General features: G+C 43.6%; 1 protein-coding gene across 1 annotated transcript in view; it reads left to right on the forward strand.

Moving 5' to 3' along the window:
* Positions 1–23,662, forward strand: part of ENPP1 (ectonucleotide pyrophosphatase/phosphodiesterase 1) — a 225,440-nt gene that overhangs the window by 131,616 nt on the left and 70,162 nt on the right. Inside the window, exons 8-11 of the mRNA XM_029594404.1 lie at positions 178–297; positions 4,786–4,895; positions 18,238–18,303; positions 20,205–20,277. Coding sequence (XP_029450264.1) covers positions 178–297; positions 4,786–4,895; positions 18,238–18,303; positions 20,205–20,277 — 369 coding nt within the window. The remainder of the gene's footprint in view (positions 1–177; positions 298–4,785; positions 4,896–18,237; positions 18,304–20,204; positions 20,278–23,662) is intronic.

Below are 23,662 nucleotides of genomic sequence, written 5' to 3' on the forward strand. Positions count from 1 at the left end.
TTGGGGCAAATTGATTCACCACTATCATTCTAAATAGACATCTAATTCTAATTTCTAATGGTATTGTGGCTTTAACATTATTTACATGTGATAAAATTAATTAGGGGATTATAGCTTTTCAAAGCATTTTGCATGGCATTCTAGCCTTTCCCAAACTAAACTAAGTTCTCATTACAGGGTCTGTATCCCGAATCTCATGGTGTGGTTGACAATAAAATGTATGATCACAGTCGTAATGCTTTCTTCACTCTTAAAAGCGAAGAGAAGTTTAATCCATTTTGGTATCAAGGAGAACCTGTGAGTATAAGCATAAACCATGTTGTAAACTCCCTAAATGTCTTCTAACTCTACCTTCCCAAAACAGTAGTTTGATGACAGTTTGATGACAGTTTTGAGTTACACTCTACCTATTAAGTACATTATTTTCAATGGGTTAATTGAATGTCTATTGGGTAAAGAACATGTTTATATTTGGTATCTACCCTTTTTCATTTCTCTGATACCTGCTTGATTTTTCTGCTTCTTTCCAACATTAATCTGTCTTGCTTCTCAACATCAATCACTATGCTCTTCAGCTCCCTTTTGGATATTTACAGTGTTCAGTGCCATCACAAGCATTTCGAGGGCCAATATGTACCAGTGCTGCTTAGGCACAGCTGACAGGCAAGCTGTGCTCTTTGGTGATTCTAAATAGTAGGCATTAGAGAAGTTTGTTTTAAAGTTATTTATTTTTTAAATTCCGCCTTTCAACTCTTCAAAGTGGATTACAGAGACAAGAAGAAGTGATGGCAACAATCACTTTGTGCTCCAGATTTATCTATCTGTTTTTTATATGGCATGTTTGCCTCCATGTGTATGGCTGTATATCCCTATTCAGAGCAGGTGGTGAGCAAAGCGTTCTATCCAAGAAGGCTGAATGATGGTAGAAGGTGACAGAAGCCTGCAGGTGTGGTATGCATGATGGCTGAAACCCCTCATTTATGCGGTAGATGTAGTGATACAGTCCTTGGGTATGATAGATGAAACTCTGGTTCCAATTATCCCTAGCCTTCATGAGCTTTGTGGAATAGGGTTGTGAATTTGTGACACTATGGCAGCAGTGAAAGGATTGAAGATTGCATGATATGTGCATGGCAACGGTGTGTGGTTAGTGACATTTGAATGCTGGCCTTTATGAAGAGAACAACTGTGAATAAAGGAGGCACAGCAAAGATTGTGTATAAGGGGAAAATGTGTTTTGTTTTCTTTTTTCCTCATTTGGAACCATGCTGATCTTGTTTGCAAGCAATTCTTCATGACCTGAAGCTTGCTAGGACATTGACAAGTTTGTTTTCTGACTGTACTGGGTGTGTGTATGTGCATATTTATGGGAGTGGGGGGAGGTTCTTGGAGTTTTCCCCATTGATTCTTGTATTATTGGGGTGAATAAGTGTTTCAGAGGGTATGTAAAATGAGGTTGTATAGAGACTGATGTGTAGTCAGGCATTTTTGGCTTCTTGCTTTTAAATTGTGCTGACATCACAGCCTGAACATGCTCAGTGTGATTTCCCTGTTCTTTTCTTAGGGACTATCACCCAAGTCATTTTGCATGTCCAAGGAAGGATAGTGAAGCTCATGCATAGGGAAATGAGCAGCTAATGCATCCTGCAGCTTGGAGCAGGGCTAGCCCAAAATTTTTTATTTTTAGCTTGTACACTGCTATTGAGCCATTTGCATAACATCTGCATGAACTTTGAATAGTAAATTAAAAGATAATTTACAACCCAAGCAGTTATTTGCCTTGGTCTCTCTTCTGGCTTCAAGATGTCTAAAACAGTGTTTCTCAATCCAGTTCTCTGGACATACCTAGTCAGTCAGGTTTTCAGAATATCCAAAGTGAATATGCATGAGATTAGAATTGCATGCACTGCTTCCATTCTATGCAAATCTCTCTCATGCATCTTCATTGTGGATATCCTGAAACCTTACTGGCTAGGTGTGCCCTGAGGACTGAGTTGAAAATCATTGGTCTTTAATGGGATTTGCCTTGAGGTTAACTGAGGAAATCCTCCAGATGTTGTATGAATGCCTTACTAAAGGCTTGCTGTATTTTTTAACATGTTCATTATATTCTGATTATCAACCTACTTGTAAATCTTTTGTTTAAATTAATTTTTTAAATTTAATTCATTTAGGAAATATGCATCATGAACTTGGATGCTTTTATCTAAATTGAAAGTTAAAGAAAATTATTGCCAATTCATGCAGCTGTTTTATAATACTTTTCTTATTCCAAAAGTTTAATTTATTCAGATATTAGCATTGCACTAGCTTAACTAATGTAGCTTTCGGTAATAAACTTGGATGATGGCCTGGCTGCAGTATCAAAGCAACTTTTTAACTGAGATTAAAAGTTTATATAGTTGTTCATTAATAAAATCCAGCACAAATAATATATTGTATTTATTTATTTCCATTTTATTTCACTTTCCCAATAATGGGTCAAGGTGGAGCTAACTAGTCCTTTTCAATGCATCTTTAGAATCTGGAGTAGTTTCAGAGGATTGGACAGGGGCAGATTGGGTTTTTATTCATAAAAGTGAAAGTAAGGAGGAGACTGGGAACTACAGACTGGTTAGTCTGACCACTGTGGTGAGAAAATTGATGGAATCGCTGCTAAAATAGAGGATAGTGCAGTTTCTGGAATCTAATGGATTACAAAATCTGAGGCAGCATGGTTTTACTAGAAGTAATTTTTTTGATTGGGTGACTATAGAATTGGATCAAAGGAGAGTGCTAGACATAGTATACGTGAACTTCAGTAACAGTTCTGCACAGAAGACATAAATAAATTGAGTGCCCTTGGTATGGAATCTAGAGTGACCAACTGGGTTAGAAATTGTCTAAGTGGGAGGTGGCAAAAGGGTAGAGGTATACGGCGTTTACTCTGAGAAGAGGGGTGTTACTAATAGGGATGTGCAATCGTTTTTTTTGAAGGGCATCCATCTCCCAATTAATCACTATTTTTTTTGAAGGGCATCCATCTCCCAATTAAAAAAAGAAAAGAAAAAAAGAAAAAAAAACAGGGATGGGTTCATGGGCTTATAGGTATTACCAATTATTAGGCTTTTCAATATTTGATGATAGTTAATGTGACTTTCAAGGCATTCTTCACTTTCGGTGCATGTCCGGCATGACTCCTTGCTTCAATGACAGGGGAAAAGAAAAACTGATACTTCACACATTTCCAGCATTGCCCTCTGCTTCATGGCAGAGAGCTATGCTGCCGCTTACCCAACTAATCAAACTTAATATTTCACTTGGAAGCAGCTCCAGCACTGCTCTCTACATTAATGGTGGGGGTGAAAAGGGAATTAGAACATAAGGTTACTAAGAGCCAAGAGAAACAGTTAAGTATGAGAACAAATGTGTGAAGCTTGCTGGGCAGACTGGATGGACCGGTTGGTCTTCTTCTGCCGTCATTTCTATATGTTTCTATGTTTTTCCTGAATTAGGCAATGTTAACGAAATTGCCTAATTCGGAATGGTTCGGAAGAACCAAAAAATGATTGAATTTTTTCCGAAAACCCCCCTCCCGAACCATGGGAAAAACAAAATTCCCGTGGGGGGGGCCCAAAACAAAGCCCGACATGAAATATTTACCCGAAGCACATCTCTAGTTACTAATGGTGTGCCTCAAGGATTAGTCCTGGGACAGGTTCTTTTCAACATTTTTGTGAGCAACTTTGAGGAAGAATTGTTGGGTAAGGTTTGTCTTTTTGCCAATTATACCAAAATATGCAACAAGGAAGACAGCCAGAAAGGTATAGAAAACATGAAAAGAGATTTAGCAAAGCTCAAGGAATGGTCTAGAGTCTTGCAGCTAAGATTTAATGCTAAAAAATGCAGATTAATGTATTTAGGATGCAAAAACCCAAGGGAAATGTACAGTATTGGAGGTGAAATTATTCTATGAAAAAAGGGTAGGATCTGGGAGATGATTGTATATGATGATCTTAAGGTGTATAAAGTTGACAGTAAAAGCCAGAAAGATGCTTGATTGCATAAGGAAAGGAATAGTCAGCAGAAAAAGGGAAGTTATATTTCTCCTGGTGAGACCTTATTTGTAATACTATGTACAGTGCTGAAGACAGTACCTTCAAAAGGATATAAACAGGATGGAGTTGGCCAAAAGGGTGGTAAAGCATAAGGGGACAGACTCAAAAATCTAAATATGTACACCCTGGAGGAAAAGTGTGATAGGGGAGATATGATAGAGACATTTAAATATCTCAAAGGTTTTCATGCATAGGAAGCGAGCCTCTTTCAAAGGAAAGGAGGCTGTAGAACAAGAGATCATGAGATGAGGTTGAAAGGAGGTAGACTTGGGAGTATTCTTAGGAAATATTTCTTGATAGAGTAGTAGATGCATGGAATGGCCTCCTAGTGGAGGGAAAAATGGTATTTGAATTCAAGAAGCATGGGATAAATGCAGTAGATCTCGTAGGCGATGATATGAATTGTAAGGGCTAGATAGATTACATGGATAGGCAGACTAGATGGGCCATATGGTCATTTTCTGCCATCACATGTCTATGTTTCTATTTATATCAGAAAAACAATGTCACTTTACATCAATAAAATAATACATCATTAACACGCAAATCATAAAAAATGCAAGCTTTAATAATACAGCTATATAAATAACTAAACCTTTCCTAATATCAAATACAAGAAAAAAATAAAAAATCCAAACCTCAAATGTAAAAACAGAAGATAGTATATGTAATACGTGTCTTCCTGCAGATTTGGCTGACAGCAATGAATCAAGGTCTTAAGGCTGGAACATTCTTTTGGCCTGGAGCAGATGTTAAGATTAATGGAAGTTTTCCAAATTTCTACAAAAAGTATAATAGGTATGTAAATGTGGTTGGATACATAATATTTTACAAAAGAAAATCTATTATGAAATGTAGTTTTGTATATATCCTTCATGAAATGTTATTTAGCATACTTGCAATTAGTAGATCATAGAAGAAATGACTGCTGAGTACAACTGTCAAAATACATATATTTAATATAGCATACTTAGAACCCAATACAGAGAATTCTTTTTAAATTTGGTTTCACCTCTTGCCCCATCTGTTCATGTTCCCATTTCCTGGTGTATTAAATGGAAGGCTCAGAGTTCAGGCCCAGGTTTAGGCATAGGCGACGTAGGCAATTGCCTAGGTTGTCAAATAATGAAGGCACCAAATAATACCCAGACCAAAAAGGAGTGCATATGTCAGAGGAGACTACTCCAGCTATCTACTCCAAAGAGGTGCCGCTCAGCACTCTGGGACTGTGGGGGTGGTGGAGGGAAAGCTATTTCCCCCATTTTCTGATCTCCAGGATGTACCTATTCCCGGGCACTCTTTAACCCTGCCTGTGGGCAAAATACTCTTAAATCTGGCCCAGTCAGTGCCTTCAGCATGTTGCCCATCAAAATATAATCAGTTTTTAGAAAACCAACTGTAGTTGAATAGCAATGATCCTATAAGACTGAAATAGTAACTTACAAGGAACATCTGGATAGGCTCTGTAGCATCTTCTGATGTTATTTCTTAGAACAATAAGAATATAAGACTTGCCATATTGGATTGGGTCAGACCAAGGTCCATCAAGCCCAGTATCCTGTTTCCATCAGTGACTAAGCCAGGTCACAAGTACCTGGCAGGATCCCAGGGGATAGATAGATTCCAAGCTGCTTATACCAAGGATATGCAGTGGATTTCTGCAAATCTACCTTAATAATGGTTAATGGACTTTTCCTCCAGGAACTTGACCAAACCTTTTTTAAATGCAGCCACACTAACAGCTTTACCACATCTTCTATCAATGAATTCCAGAGCATAATTATGCTTCGAGTAAAAAAAATATTTTCTCTTATTAGTTTTAAATACATCACCTAGTAACTTCATTGAGTGTCCTCTAGTCTTAATACTTTCTGAAAGAATAAACAACCAATTGACGTTTACTTGTTCCATTACACTCATTATTTTATAGACCTCTATAATATCTCTCCTCAGCCATCTCTTCTCCAAGCTGAAGAGTCCTAACCTCTTTAGTCTTTCCTCATAGGAGAGTCTGTCCATCCCCTTTATCTTTTTGGTTGCACTTCTCTGTACCTTTTCTAAGTCTGCTATATATTTTTTGAGATGTGGTGACCAGTACTGCACATAATACTTAGTGAGAATGCACCATTGAGTGATGCAGAGGCATTATGATATTTTTTGTTTTATTCTTCATTCCTTTCCTGATAATTCCTAGCATTCTATTTGCTTTCTTGGCTGCTGCTGTGTATTATCAATGATAATGCCAAGATCCTTTTCCTGAATGGTGGTTCCTAATGTGGAACTTTGCATTGTATAGTATAATTTGGATTACTCTTTCATAAGTGCATCACTTTGCATTGGTCCACATTAAATTTTATTTGTCATTTGTATGCCCAATCTACCAGTTTTGCAAGGTCCTCTTGCAGTTACACTCATTTCTATTGTGATTTAAAATTTCAACAGCTCACTTGTTCCCATTTCCGGGTCATTTACAAATATATTAAAAAGCAGTGTTCTCTTCCATTGGGAAAATTTACCATTTAGTTCTACTCTCTGTTTTCTATTTTTTCACCAGTTGGCAATCCTCAATAAGACTGTTGCGCCGGAGGTGGACCCTTGGGCCGAGGTGGAGTTGATGCTACCCATAGGAGGGATCCTACGGGTCCCCACCATTGGTAGGCAGAGAAGGCTGATGGACGGAGGCCGGATGGCGCTTCACCAATAGCAGCCCTCGTTCCCCGCGGGTTGAGCCTTTGGGTGCTGGTGCCGGCTGGACATAGGTGGCCTCCGTCAGTGGTCATCGATGGGTGGATTGAGGTCAGCCCAGAGGCAGCAACTAGTGTAGGTATCAGTCTGTACTGGACGAGGCGGATTCCCAGAGACCCAGGCGCCAATAGGAACACAGTCTGACAGAGGGAGCCCAAGCAAGAGCAGGCCGAAGCCTGAATGAACCACGTCCAGGACAAGGGCTGAAGAGGCGTCTGTAAGCAAGCTGGGTTCAGGACTGGTGGCAGTCTGGAGGCAGTGGCAAGCAAGGCTGAGGTCTAGACGAGGAGAGAGTTAAAGGATGGTCAGGTGAAGCAGATGTCCAGGGCTGGAGAGAAGCAACGGCATGGTCAGGCGATGCAGAGGTCCGGGGCTGGAGAGAGGCAATGTAGAGGTCCGGGGCTGGAGAGAGGCAATGGCGTCGTCAGGCAATGCAGGGTCAAATCAGGTTGGCAATCCGAAGGAGAGATGAAGGAATAGGAACACCGGAACAAGGAAACAAGAACAAAGGCAATCAGGATCGGGAACCAAGAACTGAAGAGGCAACGAATACTCGACTAGCGAGGGGACCTGTTGCAAAGGCAATTTGAGAGAGAGGAGCGCGGCCTTAATACCGGAGCTTGCCGACGTCATCATCTGGTGCTGTGGCCAGGTTCCCGCCGTGGGCCCTATTAAAGGATCAGCTGTGTGCACACCTAGAGAGAAGCATGGCGTCTCTCTGCGGGCCACGTGGAGAGGCCTGACACAGAGCATCAGGAACTGTAGCAGAACCAGACGCCGCAGGGGCAGCCCAAGGACAGAGCTGGCGGCCCACAGCTGCCAGAGATGAGGGACCAGGTGCTGGATCACTTTGAAAAAGGTGAAGGGGCTGAGCTGCGGGTCTGCTGTGGCCGGCGCGCATAACAGTACCCCCCCTCTACGCCCCCCCTTGGAGGTCTGGGTTTACCTGGATGGGCATGATGAAACTGGAGGAGGAGTTTCTTCAGGGCCGTAACCCTCCCAAGAAAGGAGGTATTCCCACCGGCGGCTCCTATGGTGGACATCAAGGACTTCATGGACCTTGTAAGTGGTGTCAGTCTCTGCAACCAGTGGAAGAGCTGCAGGATCCTTTCGTGAAGGCCAGGATAGGACCACCGGTTTTAGGAGTGATACATGAAACGTATTGGGATTCCCAATGTAGGCGGCAGCCGGAGTTGGTAGGTTACCAGTCCGACACGACGAATGATTGGAAAAGGTCCAATATACCTTGGTTCAAACCTCTGAGAAGGTATCTTGAGTCGAATATAACGGGTGCTTAACCAGACTTTCTGGCCAGGAAGGAACTCAGGAGCCAAGTGTCTATGGCTGTCAGCAGATATCTTGGCCCGAGAAGCGGCCTGGCGTAAGCGAAGATTCATCTGGTTCCAAAGTGCCTTGAGGGCATCGGCAGTAGCTTGCGCAGCAGGAGAAGGCACTGACAATGGTATGGGTAGCGGTGGTCGCGGTTGTTTCCCATAAACGATGAAAAAGGGTGACATACTTGTGGCCATGGCAATGTGGGAGTTATGGGAGAACTCTGCCCAAGGAAGAAGCTCCGACCAATTGTCTTGACGATCGTTTATATATGCATGGAGGAAGGACTTCAAGGAGTGGTTTGTATGCTCGGCTTGTCCATTGGCTTGAGGATGGTATGCTGTTGTTAAACTGATGTTAATGCCAAACCTTTTACAAAGGGCGTACCAATATCTGGCGATGAATTGTGGGCCTCTATCAGAAACAATGTCCTTGGGTAAGCCATGTAGCCAGAAGATGTGTCGAAAGAACAGGTGTGCCAATTCAGGTGCAGATGGTAGGCCCGGTAGTGGAACAAAATGGGCCATTTTGGAGAATCTGTCAATTGTAACCCATATGACCGTGTGGCCTTTAGATGGTGGTAAGTCCACGATGAAATCCGTGTAAAGATGTGTCCATGGTTCATCGGGAGCTGGGAGTGGCTGGAGTAAACGCCAAGGTCACCCAACCGGGGTTTCTGTTGAGCGCAGGTACTGCAGGAATCGACGTAAGCTTTAGCGTCAGAGACCATAGTGGGCCACCAGAAGAACTGCTGAAGCAGCGCTAAGGTTCGTGTTCGCCCTGGGTGACTGGCAAACTGAGATTCATGTGCCCACCGGAGGACTTTTTCATGGAGTCGACGGGGCACCACTGTTTTCCCCGTAGGAACAGGATGAGTAGCCGAAAGACAAATGCAGGCTGGGTCAATAATATGACCGGGTTCTTCGGGTTTGTCTTCAGGTTCGAATGAATGAGACAGGGCATTTGCCCGGAGATTTTTCTCTCGAAATTAAATCTGGAAAAGAACAAAGCCCATCGGGCTTGAAGGGTATTGAGACGTTGGGCTTGGCTCAAGTGTTTCAGGTTTTTATGATCTGTAAACACTGTAAATTTATGTTGGGTGCCCTCTAGCCATGGGCGCCATTCCTCCAAAGCCAGCTTGATGGTGAGTAACTCGCAGTCTTCAATGCTGTAATTTTGTTCTGCAGCAGAGAATTTGTGCGAGTAGAAGGAACACGGGACCATGGATCCGGAAGCAGAGCATTGGTTCAGGACCGCCCCTGCTCCAATCGCGGAGGCATCTACCTCAACCTGGAAGAGGCGATTAGGGTCCAGATGATGGAGACAGGATCCAGTTAAGAAAACCTCCTTGAGGTGATGAAAGGCAGAAACAGCCTCCGGGGTCCAGTTTCGCGTGTCCTGACCCTTACAGATCAGAGATGTAAGAGGAGCCGCCAACGTAGAGTAGTGCGGTATGAAGTGGTGGTAGTAATTCGTGAATCCTAGAAAACGTTGAAGTACCTTCAGGCCCATGACTTGTGACCAGTCTTGGATTCCTTTTAGTTTCACAGGATCCATCGAGACTCCTTGTTGGGAGATTATGTACCCCAGAAAGGGCAAGCTGGATTTTTCAAATAGGCACTTGTCCAATTTTGCGAACAGATGGTTCTCCCGAAGACGTTGAAGTACAGTACGAACATCGGTAGGGTGTGTGGCCAGGTCCTTGGAGAAGATAAGAATGTCATCCAGGTACGCCACAACTTTGATGTATAAGAGATCCCTAAAGATTTAATTAATCATTCACTGGAAAACTGCAGGTGCGTTACAAAGGCTGAAGGGCATCACTAAATATTCATAATGTCCATCTCTGGTGTTGAAAGCAGTCTTCCAGATGTCATCAGGGCGGATACGCACCAAGTTATAGGCTCCGTGTAAGTCTAACTTGGTGAAGATAGAGGCTCCTTGTAGCCGATCAAACAATTCTGATATCAAGGGCAGAGGGTACTTGTTCTTGAGAGTGATCGCATTCAGACCACGGTAGTCGATCCATTGTCTTAGAGATCCGTCCTTTTTTGTGACGAAAAAGAACCCTGTGCCAGCAGGGGAGGTAGAGGGGTGAATGAACCCCTTCGCAAGATTCTCCCGGATGTTATCCGTCATGGCCTTGGTCTCGGGAAGCGACAGAGGATAGGTACGCCCTTGGGGGGGGGGGCATGTTTCCAGGCAGAAGATCGATGGGACAATCAAATTTCCGGAGCGGAGATAGGAGGTTTGCCTTCTGCTTTGAGATCACGTCTTCGAAGACAGCGTAGGGAGCAGGTATGCCTGAGGAAGTGGTTGCCAGAGGAACCACTGGTGGGGGCGCCACTTTCTGAAGACAAGTCTGGTGACAGGCGGAGCCCCATTCTGTCAGCTGGAGAGACCCCCAGTCGAATTGGGGGGAGTGCCATTGGAGCCAAGGTAGTCCCAGAACTACCAGGTAGATGGACTTCTCTAGAATCAAAAGTTCAATTTCTTCGGAGTGGAGCTCTTGTGCTGCCAATTTGTCCTTTAGTTGCGGGGAGAGCCCATCCAGGTAAATAGCTCGCAGGCAGTCCTCCTGCCAAGCGAGTTCAGACGCTAAAGTCTGGAATTCAATGGTGTAGTCGAAGAGACTTCTTTGGCCTTGTCGCAGGTATAGTAGACTAGTGCTTGCCACGGCATGCCGCCCAGGATCATCAAACTTTTGCCGGAACACGGTCACGAACTGAGACCATTCCTGTAGGAGTGAGTCCAAACACTTCCACAAGAGAGAAGCCCACGCCAGCGCCTTCCCTTCTAGGCGAGACAAGATGAAGGTGACCTTGGTTAATTCATCTTGAAAGAGGGAGGGCTGAAGAGCAAACTGCATATAGCTCTGGTTAATAAACCCTCTACACAGTTTGGAGTCACTGTTGAACGAGGCAGAGCTGGCAGGTCCAGTAGGGCTCTGGAGGAGGAAGTAGATGGCTGTGGCGGAGAGGAAGCCATCGCTGGAACTGAGTTGATGGACATGGCATCTAGCCTTGTATGCAGATGCTCGAGGGAAGAGGCCAGGGCTTCAAGAAACTGTTGCTGTTCTTGTACCTTTAGGGCCAGGCCAGGAATAGCCAGGAGGGCATGCGGCTCCACCGAGTCCATGGCCTTTGGAATCTGTTGCGCCAGAGATGGACCCTTGGGCCGATGTGGGGTTGACACTACCCATAGTAGGGCTGATAGACGGAGGGCTGATAAACGGAGGCTGGCTGGCGCTTCACCAATACCAGCCCTCGTTCCCCATGGGTTGAGCCTTTGGGTGCCGGGGCTGGCTGGACTTAGGTGGCCTTTGACAGTGGTCGTTAATGGGTGGATTGAGGTCAGCCCAGAGACAACAACTACTGTAGGTATCAGTCTGTACTGGACAAGGCGGAGACCCAGGCACCAATAGGAACACAGTCTGATATAGGGCACCTAAGCAAGAGCAGACCGAAGCCTGAATGAACCACGTCCAGGACAAGGGTTGAAGAGGCATCTGTAAGCAAGCTGGATTCAGGGCTGGCGGCAGTCTGGAGGCAGTGGCGAGCAAGGCTGAGGTCTAGATGAGGAGAGAGTCACAGGATGGTCAGATGAAGCAGAAGTCCAGGGATGGAGAGAAGCAACGGCATGGTCAGGTGATGCAGAGGTCTTGGGCTGGAGAGAGGCAATAGAGTAGTCAGGCAATGTAGAGGTCCGGGGCTGGAGAGAGGCAACGGCGTCGTCAGGCAATGCAGGGTCAAATTAGGTTGGCAATCCGAAGGAGAGATGAAAGAACAGGAACACCGGGACAAGGAAATAGGAACGAAGGCAATCAGGATCGGGAACCAAGAACTGAAGAGGCAATGAGTACTCGACTAGCGAGGGGACCTGTTGCAAATGCAGTTTGAGAGAGCGGAGCCCGGCCTTAATACCGGACGTCATCATCCGGGGCTGTGGCCAGGTTCCTGCCGCGGGCTCTATTAAAGGATCAGCTGTGCACGCGCGCGCGTGTGCCTAGGGAGTGGCGCGGCGCTGGTCAGGACGGCGTCTCTCCATAGGCCACACAGAGAGGCCCGATGTGAAGCATCAGGAACTGTAGCAGAGCCGGAGGCCCCAGGAGTGGTCTGAGGCTGAAGCCGGTGGCCCACAGCTGCCAGAGATGAGGGACCAGGTGCTGGATCACTTTGAAAGAGGTGAGGGAGCTGAGCCGCGGGTCTGCTGTGGCTCAGTGCAGGACACTGCCACCTATCCCATGTCTTTCTAATTTCCTAAGAAGCCTCTCGTGAAGGACTTTGTCAGATGCTTTCTGGAAATCCAGATACACAATATCAACTGGTTCACCTTTATCCCTCAAAAAAAGGTAGCAAATTTGTGAGGCAAGACTTCCCTTGGCTAAATCCATGTTGGCTTTCTCCCATTAAACTATGCTTATCTATATGCTCAGCAATTTTGCTCTTTATGATAGTTTCTACGATGTCAGACTCAATGGTCTGTTTTCTGGATCACCCCTTGATCCCTTTTTAAAAATTGGGTTACATTGACAATCCTCCAATCTTCAGGTACCATAGGTTATTTTAAAGATAGTTTACAAATTTTCAGTAGCAGGTCCGCAATTTCATTTTTCTGTTCTTTCAGCACTCTGGGATATATACCATCTGATCCAGCTGATTTTATACTCTTTAGTTTGTCAATTTGCCCTAGTACATCTTCCAGGTTCACTGAGATTTGTTTCAGTTCCTCTGAATCATCACTTTTGAATATCATTTCTAGCATTTTTTGTGTCGACCGGCTGCGGATCTCGTGACTGGCATTCCTTGCCCGCCACCCTGCCGCCGCCATCTGCTCCTCTCTCTTGGCTGCCCCAGGCGCGTGTGCGCGCCTCTCTGATTTATTTAAAGGGCCCGTGGCACGCTAAGGCTGCCAGACCTCCCCGATGATGTCATTTGCCAGGGCCTAAATTAAGCGAGCCCTGACTGTCAGGGCTTGCCTTGGCAACAGGTCTCCACGATTGTTCGTGTGCTCGTTGCTCGTTCCTGGTTCCTGTCTTCGTTCCTGTCTCCTGTTCCTGTCATTGTTCCTGGTTCCTGTTCCTGCTTGTCTCTTCATCTGCTCCTCATCTTCGTACTCTCAGACTGATTCTCTGGTATTGATCCCTGCTTCGCCTGGACTACTCTTTGACTGATTCCCTGGCAATGACCCCTGCTACGTCTGGACCACACTTGTTCTGATCTCCTGGCTCTGACCTCAGCTCTGCTTCCATTACTTCGCCTCCTGCCCCTGCCCTGACTTCAGCTTGCCTTGGACTCCTCTCCAGTATCCTACAGACCTGGCCTCTCAGGCTTTGGCCATCTTTATCTAAGTGCCCCTGCTCTACTCTGTTCCTGTTTGGCATCCAGATCTCTGGAACCCGGCCTCATCCAGACCATCCTCCACCTCCAGCGCAACAGCATTGGTATATCTCTTACATCTTCCTCAGTGAATACCGAAGCAAAGAATTAATTTATTCTCTCTGCTATGGCTTTATCATCTCTAAGTGCTCCTTTTACCCTTAAATCATTTAATGGTCCAACTGACTTCCTCACAGGCTTTTTACTGCAAATGTTAATAAAGAAGTCTTTATTTTGAATTTTTGCTTCCATGGCTAGCTTCTTTTCAAATTCTCTCTTTGCCTTCCTTATAAATGCTTTGCTCATTTCTATCATAGTCACCCATTTCAAAGATAAATGCTGTCACTGTAATTTCTTTAGTGTCCTGCCTCTAGTTATTAATTCAGATTTGATCATATCACAATATGATTTCCAAATCCTGTGTTCCACTAAATAGTATTTCCAAATCCTGTGTTCCACTAAAGACTAGGTCTAAAATAGTTTCCCCTCTTGTTGGTTCTTGTACCAGCTGCTCCACGAAGCAGTCATATCTTTCATCTGGAAACTTTACCTCTCTAGCATTTCAAATCCTCCATTATTATGAGCTTCTAATTTTGCTAGCCTCCCTAATTTCTTTTAGCATTGTCTGTTTGTTCATTCTGGCCACTGTTATTTTATTACCCTTTTCACCTGGAATGTTTATCCATAAAGATTCAACATTGCATTTTGTTTCCTGCAGAACTTTCATCCTGTTTGACTTGGTGCCCTCTTTAATATACTAGTGCTACCTCTCCACCACCTTTCGATATCTTTTGTACCCCGGTATCACAGTGTCCCATTGGTTATCCTCCTCCTACTATGTCTCTGAGATGCCAATTATATCTACCCCTTCATCCAGTGCTATTCACTCTAACTCTCCCATCTTATTTTTTAGACTTCTAGCATACAGACATTTCAAAGTAAGTTTTCTGCTTGGATTAACAACCTGCTTATCAGTTGACAGGGATAATTTGGAATCTTTCTACTCTGGTCCATTTTAGCATTTATTGGAACTTCTCTACTGGGTTGCCCTAGTTTCCCTATTTTCATAATATCTAGATGATGGGGGAAGCAAATATTTCTGAGTGAATATTGGCTTCCCCCATCATCTAGATTAAAAACTGCTTTGTCTCCTTTTTAAAGGTTAGTGCCAGAAGCCTAGTTCCTGTCTGGTTAAAATGGAGCCCATCCTTTTGGAAAAGGCCCCTTCTTCCCCAAAATGAAGCCCAGTTCATAACAAATCCCAAACCCTCTCATCTGCATCATTGTCTCATCCACGCATTGAGACACTGGAGCTCTGCCTCGCTCTGGGGTCCTACATGTGGAACGGGGAGCACTGTTGAGAATCTACCCTAGAGGTTTTGGATTTCAAATTTCTACCTAAAATCCTAAATTTGGCTTCCAAAAGATCCCTCCTGCACTTTCCTATGTCATTGGTATCCACATTTACAAAGCAGTCGGCTCCTCCCCAGGACTATCTAAAATCCTTTCTACGTGAGGCGTGAAGTCCACTACCTTCATACCAGGCAGGCAAGTTACCAAGTGATCTGAATGTCCATCAACCACTCAGCTATCAACCTGCTAACTACAATGACCATCTTAACCCTTCCCTCCTGGGCGCATGCCCCTGGAGATATATCCTTGGTGATACTACGTAACCTTGAGGGCATGCTCTAGCTACAGGATTGTTTCCTGCCTCACCAAGTTGATGATTTCCTTCTAAGTGACCTTTCTCCTTCAAGGCAGCACAGGAGCTGCGAGATAGGAGGTGGGACTTCTCTATTATATACCTTAGCTCCTCCAGATCTCCCACTCAAGCCTCAAGAGATCAGACTTGTTCTCTGAGGGCTAGGAGCTCTTTACACCTAGTGCACGCATACAACTTCTCATCAACTGGGAGATAATCATACATTTGACACTCGGTGCTAAAGACTGGAAAGCCTCTCTCGTGCTACTGGACTATCTCCATTGTAATTTCTCAACTTATTATCGAGTTAAAATTTCTAAGGGAGTAGGAATGTAAATCTAAGATATGCACTTTTAGTAAATTGATTTAATCTAGTTATATCTACCTAGTTACCCACCTTATAGACTCTTGTTTTGAATTAAATTCCTTCTGTATAAAATCTGTAGTAAATTTATGGCAAGAGGAGGAGGGGCCTGAAAGCCTGGATCACTTGTGGAGACCTCTGGAGTCCTGTCCCAGGGGCTGCTGAGAATGGTATGCAGATGCGCCTTCTGATCTTCTGCTGCAAGGGGTAGATTCAGAAGCAGGGCAGTCTGAAAACCCAGCTTTAGAGTAAGGAAGAGTGGTAAAAATTTCCTAACAAACTAAAAGGGGAAAAACCCCACTATCAAAGTTCACACTTTCTCTGAGGTGATAAAAATCATTGTCACCCTTTTACAAGCAGGGAGTGAGCACACAGTTCTTCTCACTCCTGGTCTTTGGATCTGGGGCATGTCCCTCACCAGAAAGAACCAGAGTCTCACCCCAGGAAAAATCCAAAAAACAAGCTTTCAGTTTCTAATGAAAAGATTTATTTACTAAAATTGGAGAAGGATCCCTACAGGCAAGGGGTGTACTGCAAGAGATTCTCCTCACAGGAAAGTTAGGCAAGGAGGGTCTAACTCAAAACAAAGCACTGAAAACAGTTTCTTTACCTTCAAAAGCCAAACTCAGAAGAACACACTCTCTAGACTCCTAACCTCCTCCCCCTTGTGGACTGGGATTGAGCCACTTCAGCTCCCCCGCTGGCTAACTAAAAGGACAGGGATATTAGGGCCACCTAGTGGAGACCAGGGGGGTCTCTTTACAAGTCTCCTTAGATGATACCTCACCCAAATTCTAAGCTCTTTAGCAACTTTTGACTCCCCCATAATTTCTCTATCTTCTCTTTAATTATCAGCAGCAGCAGCTGGATTCCACCCTGGTTAAGATGGAACCCACCATGTCCCTCTTCCAAAATGTTCTCCAATGATTTTCTTCTCTGCTTTGTCATCTCATTCATGCATTGAGATTCTGGAGTTCGTCCGATTTTGGGGTCCTGTGTGTGGAACGGGGAGCATTTCTGAGATTTCAATTTCTTGCCTGAAAGCCTAAGTTTGGCTTCTAGAACCTTCCTCCTGCACCTTTCTACATCATTGGTACCTGCATGTACCATGACAGCAAGCTGCTCTCCAACAAACTTTAAAATCCAGACAATCCTCATGCCTACTAGCCACCTAACAATCTAAATTACTAATAATTGAACTTCCAGCTACAGTGGCAGTCCTATCCTTTCCCTCCTGGACACACAGCCCTGGAGGCACATCCCCTAGAGGGCAGGTTGCAGCTACAGGAGCAATTCTTGCAACACTAAGGTGATGCTCTCCTTCCAGGTAACCTTGTTTCCTCCAAAGCAGCACAGGGGCTGCCAAAACTGGAGGTGGGACAGCTCTACTATGTCCCTGAAGGTCTCCTCTGTATACCTCTCTGCCTCCGCCCCTCCCAGTCTGCCACTAGTCGAAATCTGATGAAGGGAAACGGGGGGGGGAGGGGGGGGGGGGGGGGGGGTTTGAATGGGCTGGATAGTTGGAAGCAGTTTGTGTAATGGGAAAGAGAAAGTGGTTCCTGGTCTGTGGGGCACTTTTAGAGGATAATTTTCAAAGGCATTTATGTGAGTAAAGTAGGGCTTTACCCACAGAAGTGCTGTATCGTACCACTGCCTGCCCAATATGCGTAGAAAAAAAAACGTGCGTACACCTTATATGCAGGAGGCAGAGTCTGAGCAGGGATTGGATTTACATTCATACCTTTTTAAAATTTAAAAGGCTATGTACGTGAATATTGCTGAGGAGAAACCTCTGGCACACATTTCTGGCATGAATGCAGGCAGATGGTTTTCCTGGAATCCTTTTCAAAGCGAAATTGTCCATGTACTTTAGCTTTGAAAATTGGCACAAAGTCTGCACGTAAAACGTGCCCACAGACTTTACACCCGCTGAAAATATACCCCCGCTGCAATTCATTGGTGGTAGTGGGAGGGAGATTGGGCAGTGGGTCATTCTTTTAAATATCAGGACACTAGAAGGCTAGTGGGTGGGAGATTGGGCTGCAGGGGGCTGCTGGAGAGGGCTAAGCTGATCAGGGTGGATTTTCAGCACCAGCTGGCTTTCAGAAGCGCAAGGCTGAGTGCTCTCTGTCTTGCTGGTTAAGGTTTAGCCAGCCAGACTGATTTTTTTTTTATCCTAAACTGTAGCCAGTTTGATTGAACTGAAAATTGTCCTATCCTTAAATGGCCAAAATTTGGCTGGGTAGAGGAGGAGCTCACCCATCTTTTTGCAATTCATCCCTGTGCGCATTTGTTGCTGCAGACACTGACAGCTTTTAGAATTTATATTGGCCTAAGAACTACTTTTCATTTGATGATGACAATCATCTCCAATTGGTGGGAGCGCACCACAGCATGCCGGCTTATTCATGGCAAAACTAGAAGATTACTGGATTTATTGGGTCTAGGGGATGGCCCTTAGATGGGCATAGTGCTTCAGATGTTCGTGGCATATCCTCTGTTTTGTTGGGGGGTTATACATTCAAAAGTGCATGATCGATGGGACCAGACTAAACTATTCTAAGTGTGCTCGAGAGTTCACTACATATGTTTATGTAATGCACATGTGTGTTTTAGATCAATCTCATTTGAAGAAAGAGTCATAGAGATTCTCAGCTGGATGCGGTTACCTGAAGGTGAAAGGTATATATATATAAAGTGAAAAAATTAAAAGGTTTTTTTATTTCTTTTTCTTTATGAAAATGTTGGCAAAGTTATTTAACCCCAACCAGGGACAACCAAAATGTTGATTGCTAATCACCCACAGATTTCTCAGGATTCCGTTTAAAGATGTAATTTCAATTTATGAAAACGTTTGTGATTTACTTTTAAACTGCTTTTACCATCTTCACAGTGAAGTGCAGAAAGGCTACAACAGGCATTTTTAAATTTAGGCATATGACTGACCAGCAAGTATTTGTAGACATGTACAGTACACACTTTAAGAAAAGGGGTAATATGTTTTGTTTTGTTTTTTTAAGATCATCCATGAAGTTTATGCAAAGTAATTAAATATATATTTTGTTGATTCATAACCACAGCATTAGATGTCTTTTGTGCTTCAGATTTTGAAAGATTCTTTGCTTGGTAAGCATGTTACAGAATAATAAATTCAGAAGAACAGTTCTCCCCTATTCATAGAATATGATTGCAGATAATATCTGTAAGGTGCATTTGGTCTGCCCAGTTGAATTCCTGTTGTATTGGCATAGGCTCATTTGTTGGATGTAAAATAGAAATGCTTCCTACCTCAGTGATATTTTTTAAAAAGTGGCTTCTAATAAGCAACATTTTATACTATTTTGATGACTCTTGCTGTATGCTATACTAACCATATTTTCCTTTGCAAATTATTAATGATATAAAAAGCTAATTAACTCATTGATTTTGCATTATGTTTTACAAGAATTAATCAACTTCACATTTTGCTAGAAATGTTTGGTTTGATCCCTATGGTGAAAAGTAGTGAAATAATTTCTCCTTTCATAAATAATCTTCTTTTGCATCCTTAGCTTTGCCAAGATTTCATCATGTCTTTTCTGTAAATTGGTTTTTGGCAACTGGAAGCCAATGTACCTAATGAGAAAAATAGGATTCATGTTATTGACGTGTATCTCTTATTACCATGGGGCACAGCATAGTTATTCTCTGATTCACAAATAGCGATGAAGGTAGAATAGTACATTACTAAGAAACCAAGCTGATTTCCAAATGAAACTCCCACGATGGGGTGGATTCTTTACCCCGAGTGCTTTGCAGGTGCAGGGTAAAGGTGATGTGAGCCTAGCTCCACCCTTTTCTCCAATTGTGACATAACATGCACTTTTCCCTGCATTGGTGGGGAGGGGGAAAGACAGTATTTTGTTTCCACTGATAAACGTACATTTACCTATGGAAATCCCTTTTGAGAAAATTTTCTCTGAGAGGAGTACTAGGAACACAGAGGTCGATATTCAGCCCCAGAATGACTAGTTAAGTTAGCCGAATATAGCTATTTGGTCTGAATATCCCTGGCTATCTTAAAGTTAGCCGGTTATGTCAAACTGGTTAATTTTAGGGCAGCCTGAAAAAGTAGAATATAAATAAATACTGTGAGGTTGGGGATATTCAGAGCCATATGATGTGCACCTGCAATTTAAGTATATAGGTTTTGGGGTGGGCCAGAATTAGCCACTTAACTGATGTAGATTGCATTCAAGAACTGTAGGTATTTCCCTGTCCCCTAAGGAGTCACAATCTAAATTTGTACCTGAGGAAGTGAAGTGACTTGCACAAGGTCACAAGAAGCAGCAGCAGGATTTGAACCCTGGCTTGTAGCACACTGCTCTAACCACTAGGCTGCTCATCCACCCTGAAGCTCTGGGTTCTTTGTTCTACTATCCCTAACTATGCTTTAACTTCAATAGCAGTCTTGAATGCAGTGGAAAGAAGGCCGATTTTTTGTTGTCTTATCTGTAACCTGTTTTATTCTGAATGTTATTTTGCAATCTGTATTGTAAAATATTGCTGATAAAATATGCCATTTTTGGTACCGTTTGATATAGACCACACTTTTACACTCTGTATTTAGAAGAGCCGGATGATTCAGGGCATAAATATGGACCAGTCAGCAGTGCAGTAAGTATGTTTTTTTGAATTGTGAATGGAAATAGTGATGCTTTAGACAGTATATTAGCTGCTCTTTTTATTGCACTGTTAATCTCAACATAACACTGTGAGATAAAAGAATTGCAGAAATGTGTTTTTAAATATATGTAACCTATTACTTTTTCTAGAAAGCCTTGATACCAGACAGATGCGTTACACTGTGTATTGTTTAATGCAATAGCATCATTGTCTAATCAAATTACAAATCTTTTCCCTTTCCAAACATTTGCATTGGATTTATTATCTATTCCAGCTGACGCAGAGAGTTGAGATTTTTAATAGTGATACTATCCATGATATATGGCACTCTCCCTCATATATTACTCTATTGAATAGCGATGTGTTTTCCTTTCATTCTGTTGCTTCTTAACATGGACTGTACCAGATGGGTATGGGGCCGCCTGCTGGTGAGACCAGCAACATTTTAGCTTCTGGAGTTCCTTCCGACTTCTCCTTTCCCTGGTGACCTCACTTCAGTCTAAGTCTACTAGAGAGAGCCTTTCCTATGCTCCTCCAGAAGCCTGAGTCCTTTTTTCCCCCCTATTTCTTTCTTACTGTTGTTCAGTCGGTTTGCCAGCTCTTCAGCCAAAATGGTTTTCGTGTGCACTACCCTGCAGTAAATGAGATCTTTCAGTAAGGGAACCTCCCTGGACCGAAAGAGCAGGCGATGTGTGTCTCTGCTGTGTGCTTCTAGACCTAGAGAGTGATTTTATGAGAGGCTAACCTCTGGCCTCTGTGCCACAGCAGGGACTGTCTCTGAGGCTCTCAGCAACTCAGGATTGAGTGTTCTTTTCCCAGAGCCCCCCCCCCCCCCCCCACCTCCCCCCAAAAAAATGTGTATTGGGTCAGGGGACTCCCTGGCCAAGTTGCAGTTGTGATCAGCTTAAAGTTTTCTCACACTGCAGTATCCTTTTGCCTCAGATCTCTCTCTTACACCCCAGACTTTTTATTTATTTATTTATTTATTTATTTATTTTCTTACTTAATATTCTTGGTCAAGGAACCTCTAGAACCAGGCCTAAGGATTGTGCGTAAGGCTGGAATTGTAGGTGCACCAAGTAAGGAAGCTACAGGGGCAGTTGTCCTTCCTCTTCCATCCTTCACAGGTCAAATCTCACCCTGTGTGGGAGCATGGGTACCACTGGTGAGTCTTCAGAATGAAGAATAGGACCTCATTACACAGGGATGTCAAGTTTAAGGGGTGAGGTGACTGGTTGTACTGCAGGAGATGTGAAAGATCGAGCTTTAAGATAGAAGGATGCTATGGTAGAAGACACAACTGGCATTGAGGCTTCCCTGGAACATCTGGATCCCCACCAAGATCAGTAGCAATAGAGACTACAGCTTCAGACCCCATCACCATGGTCTACACTAGCTTAATCATTAAGGCAAACCTGGATTTAATCAAGGGAATTCTGTTCTTTCTGGAATATCTCAGGATCCCAAGGGGGACTTAAAAATGGCCAAGGCCTCAAAGTCCTGCCTCCAATAGAATTTCACGGCCCTGCTGTCTTTTTGAGGATTTGGGTTTCAAATCAGAGGAGGGTTTTCTGGATGAACCGGGCTGTTCAGTGATGCAGCGACAGGCATGCTTCTGTTTAAATGGGACACTAAAGGGTTAATGGGAGCAGACCTAATCTTGGGATCTCCAGGAAAGGACAAGAGAGCCATTTTCTTCCACCTCATGGTAGAAAAGATTGTGAGCAATGCCTGGGTTAATTTCAAAAGTTAACCAGACAAACCCTTTGAATATTGACCTCTAATGCTCTAACATGTACACTAAACCGACATTAGTATGTTCATACTAGAATTAGCACAGATGTGTATGTAATTAAATGAAGAAACAACAGATGCTTTAGCAGATGGATAGGAAATGGCTAAGATCTAAAACTTAACACTTGCCTGGGACCTGGTGTTAATGTTTTAGCATGCACACTGTTCCAAAGGGCTCAGTTACCAGTAAACATTGGAGTTTTACACATGGAGAAAATGCACAAGTAATGACATTGTAAATGTTTACCCACAGGCCCTTGAGCTATTACAAATCTTCTCACACTTCTCTTTGTAAAAGAAAAATATACCAGCATATACTTTTTTTTTCCTTTTTTTAAATTCCTTCACAAAGCACACTTATATATGCTTTTTTTCAAACCAAACGTTAAATCATGGCAACTTATGTTCAAACATTGTATGCTCCACAGACGTTTTACTGTCTTTCTGAGGGGCCATTCCACATACATTGGCATGATTGTGATGATCATTGCTGTTCTTGATGTGGTTCATCAGTTCATAGACCATTGCAGATGTTTAAGTCTTGACCCAGAACCATGGTTTGGGTGATGACAGCTTCTTTGAGGTCAACCATTCTTTTGGCTTGACTGTGGAGATCCTTTCAGAAAACTTAGAGATTGTCATCCTATGGTTGCCAGTGCTACAATTAGAACTGTTCCCACCCCAATATCTTGAGATTGCCACCACCAGGGCAAAGGCCAGTCCTGGCCACAACATTACAGGGTACTTGAAGAAGGGGGCTTGTCAGACACCAGTGTCCTTCATAGCTTGGTTGCTAAACTATTGGTCTTGTAAGAATCAAAGAGGAAGACAAGGCCTGAATACCAGTAGAGTGATGGAGGCCACTATTGTAATGGAATTTGGACATGTTAGGGACAGATATGATGGGCAATGGTAGGAAAAGATTTGAGAGTTCAGGTAAAAGGGACAGGGTTGAAAGTGGTGTTTTAAGTATGAGAATTTTTATATGTTTATCTACCCCAAGTGGTAAAAAATTAGAGATGAAAACTCAACTGGTTAGATGGGATAGTCCAATTTATCTGTATCGGATGTCATTTATTGCATTGCTATGTTACTATTCCTTCTCCCACCCAGGACTTACTCTGTGGGGGAACAGGGTAGAATGCAGTTCCCGGACTTCTTTTCAGGCTTAAGAGTCAGAGCAGCAGGGGGTGTTTTGCTCCAGCCCCTCCTCTCCAGGCAGCCTGAGTGGATGAGAAGGAGACGGGCTGAGCCTGAAACACACGGAGCAGAGAACACCCATGCTGCTCCTAATCCAGCCATTCCTCTCTTGTTCCCCCTCCATCCCACTTCTCCTGTATTGCAGTAAACAGAAGGGGAAGGGGTCATACTGAAACAGACTGCAGAGCAAAGAACAGTCCAAAAAAAAGGTTTGAATTAGCACAAGTTTGAAAGTTGTGAGCAATAATGGCAATTGTTAAGGCTTTAACCCTGGTCTTGATGAATGGCACTACTGCTCAAAACTTTCAAACTTCTGCTTATTGAACCCCTTTTTGTGTCCATTACTGCGGGCTTAATTTTTGGCAGAATAACCCAGAATGAC

The sequence above is a fragment of the Rhinatrema bivittatum genome, chromosome 3 (assembly GCF_901001135.1).
Source record: "Rhinatrema bivittatum chromosome 3, aRhiBiv1.1, whole genome shotgun sequence".
NCBI lineage: Eukaryota > Metazoa > Chordata > Amphibia > Gymnophiona > Rhinatrematidae > Rhinatrema > Rhinatrema bivittatum.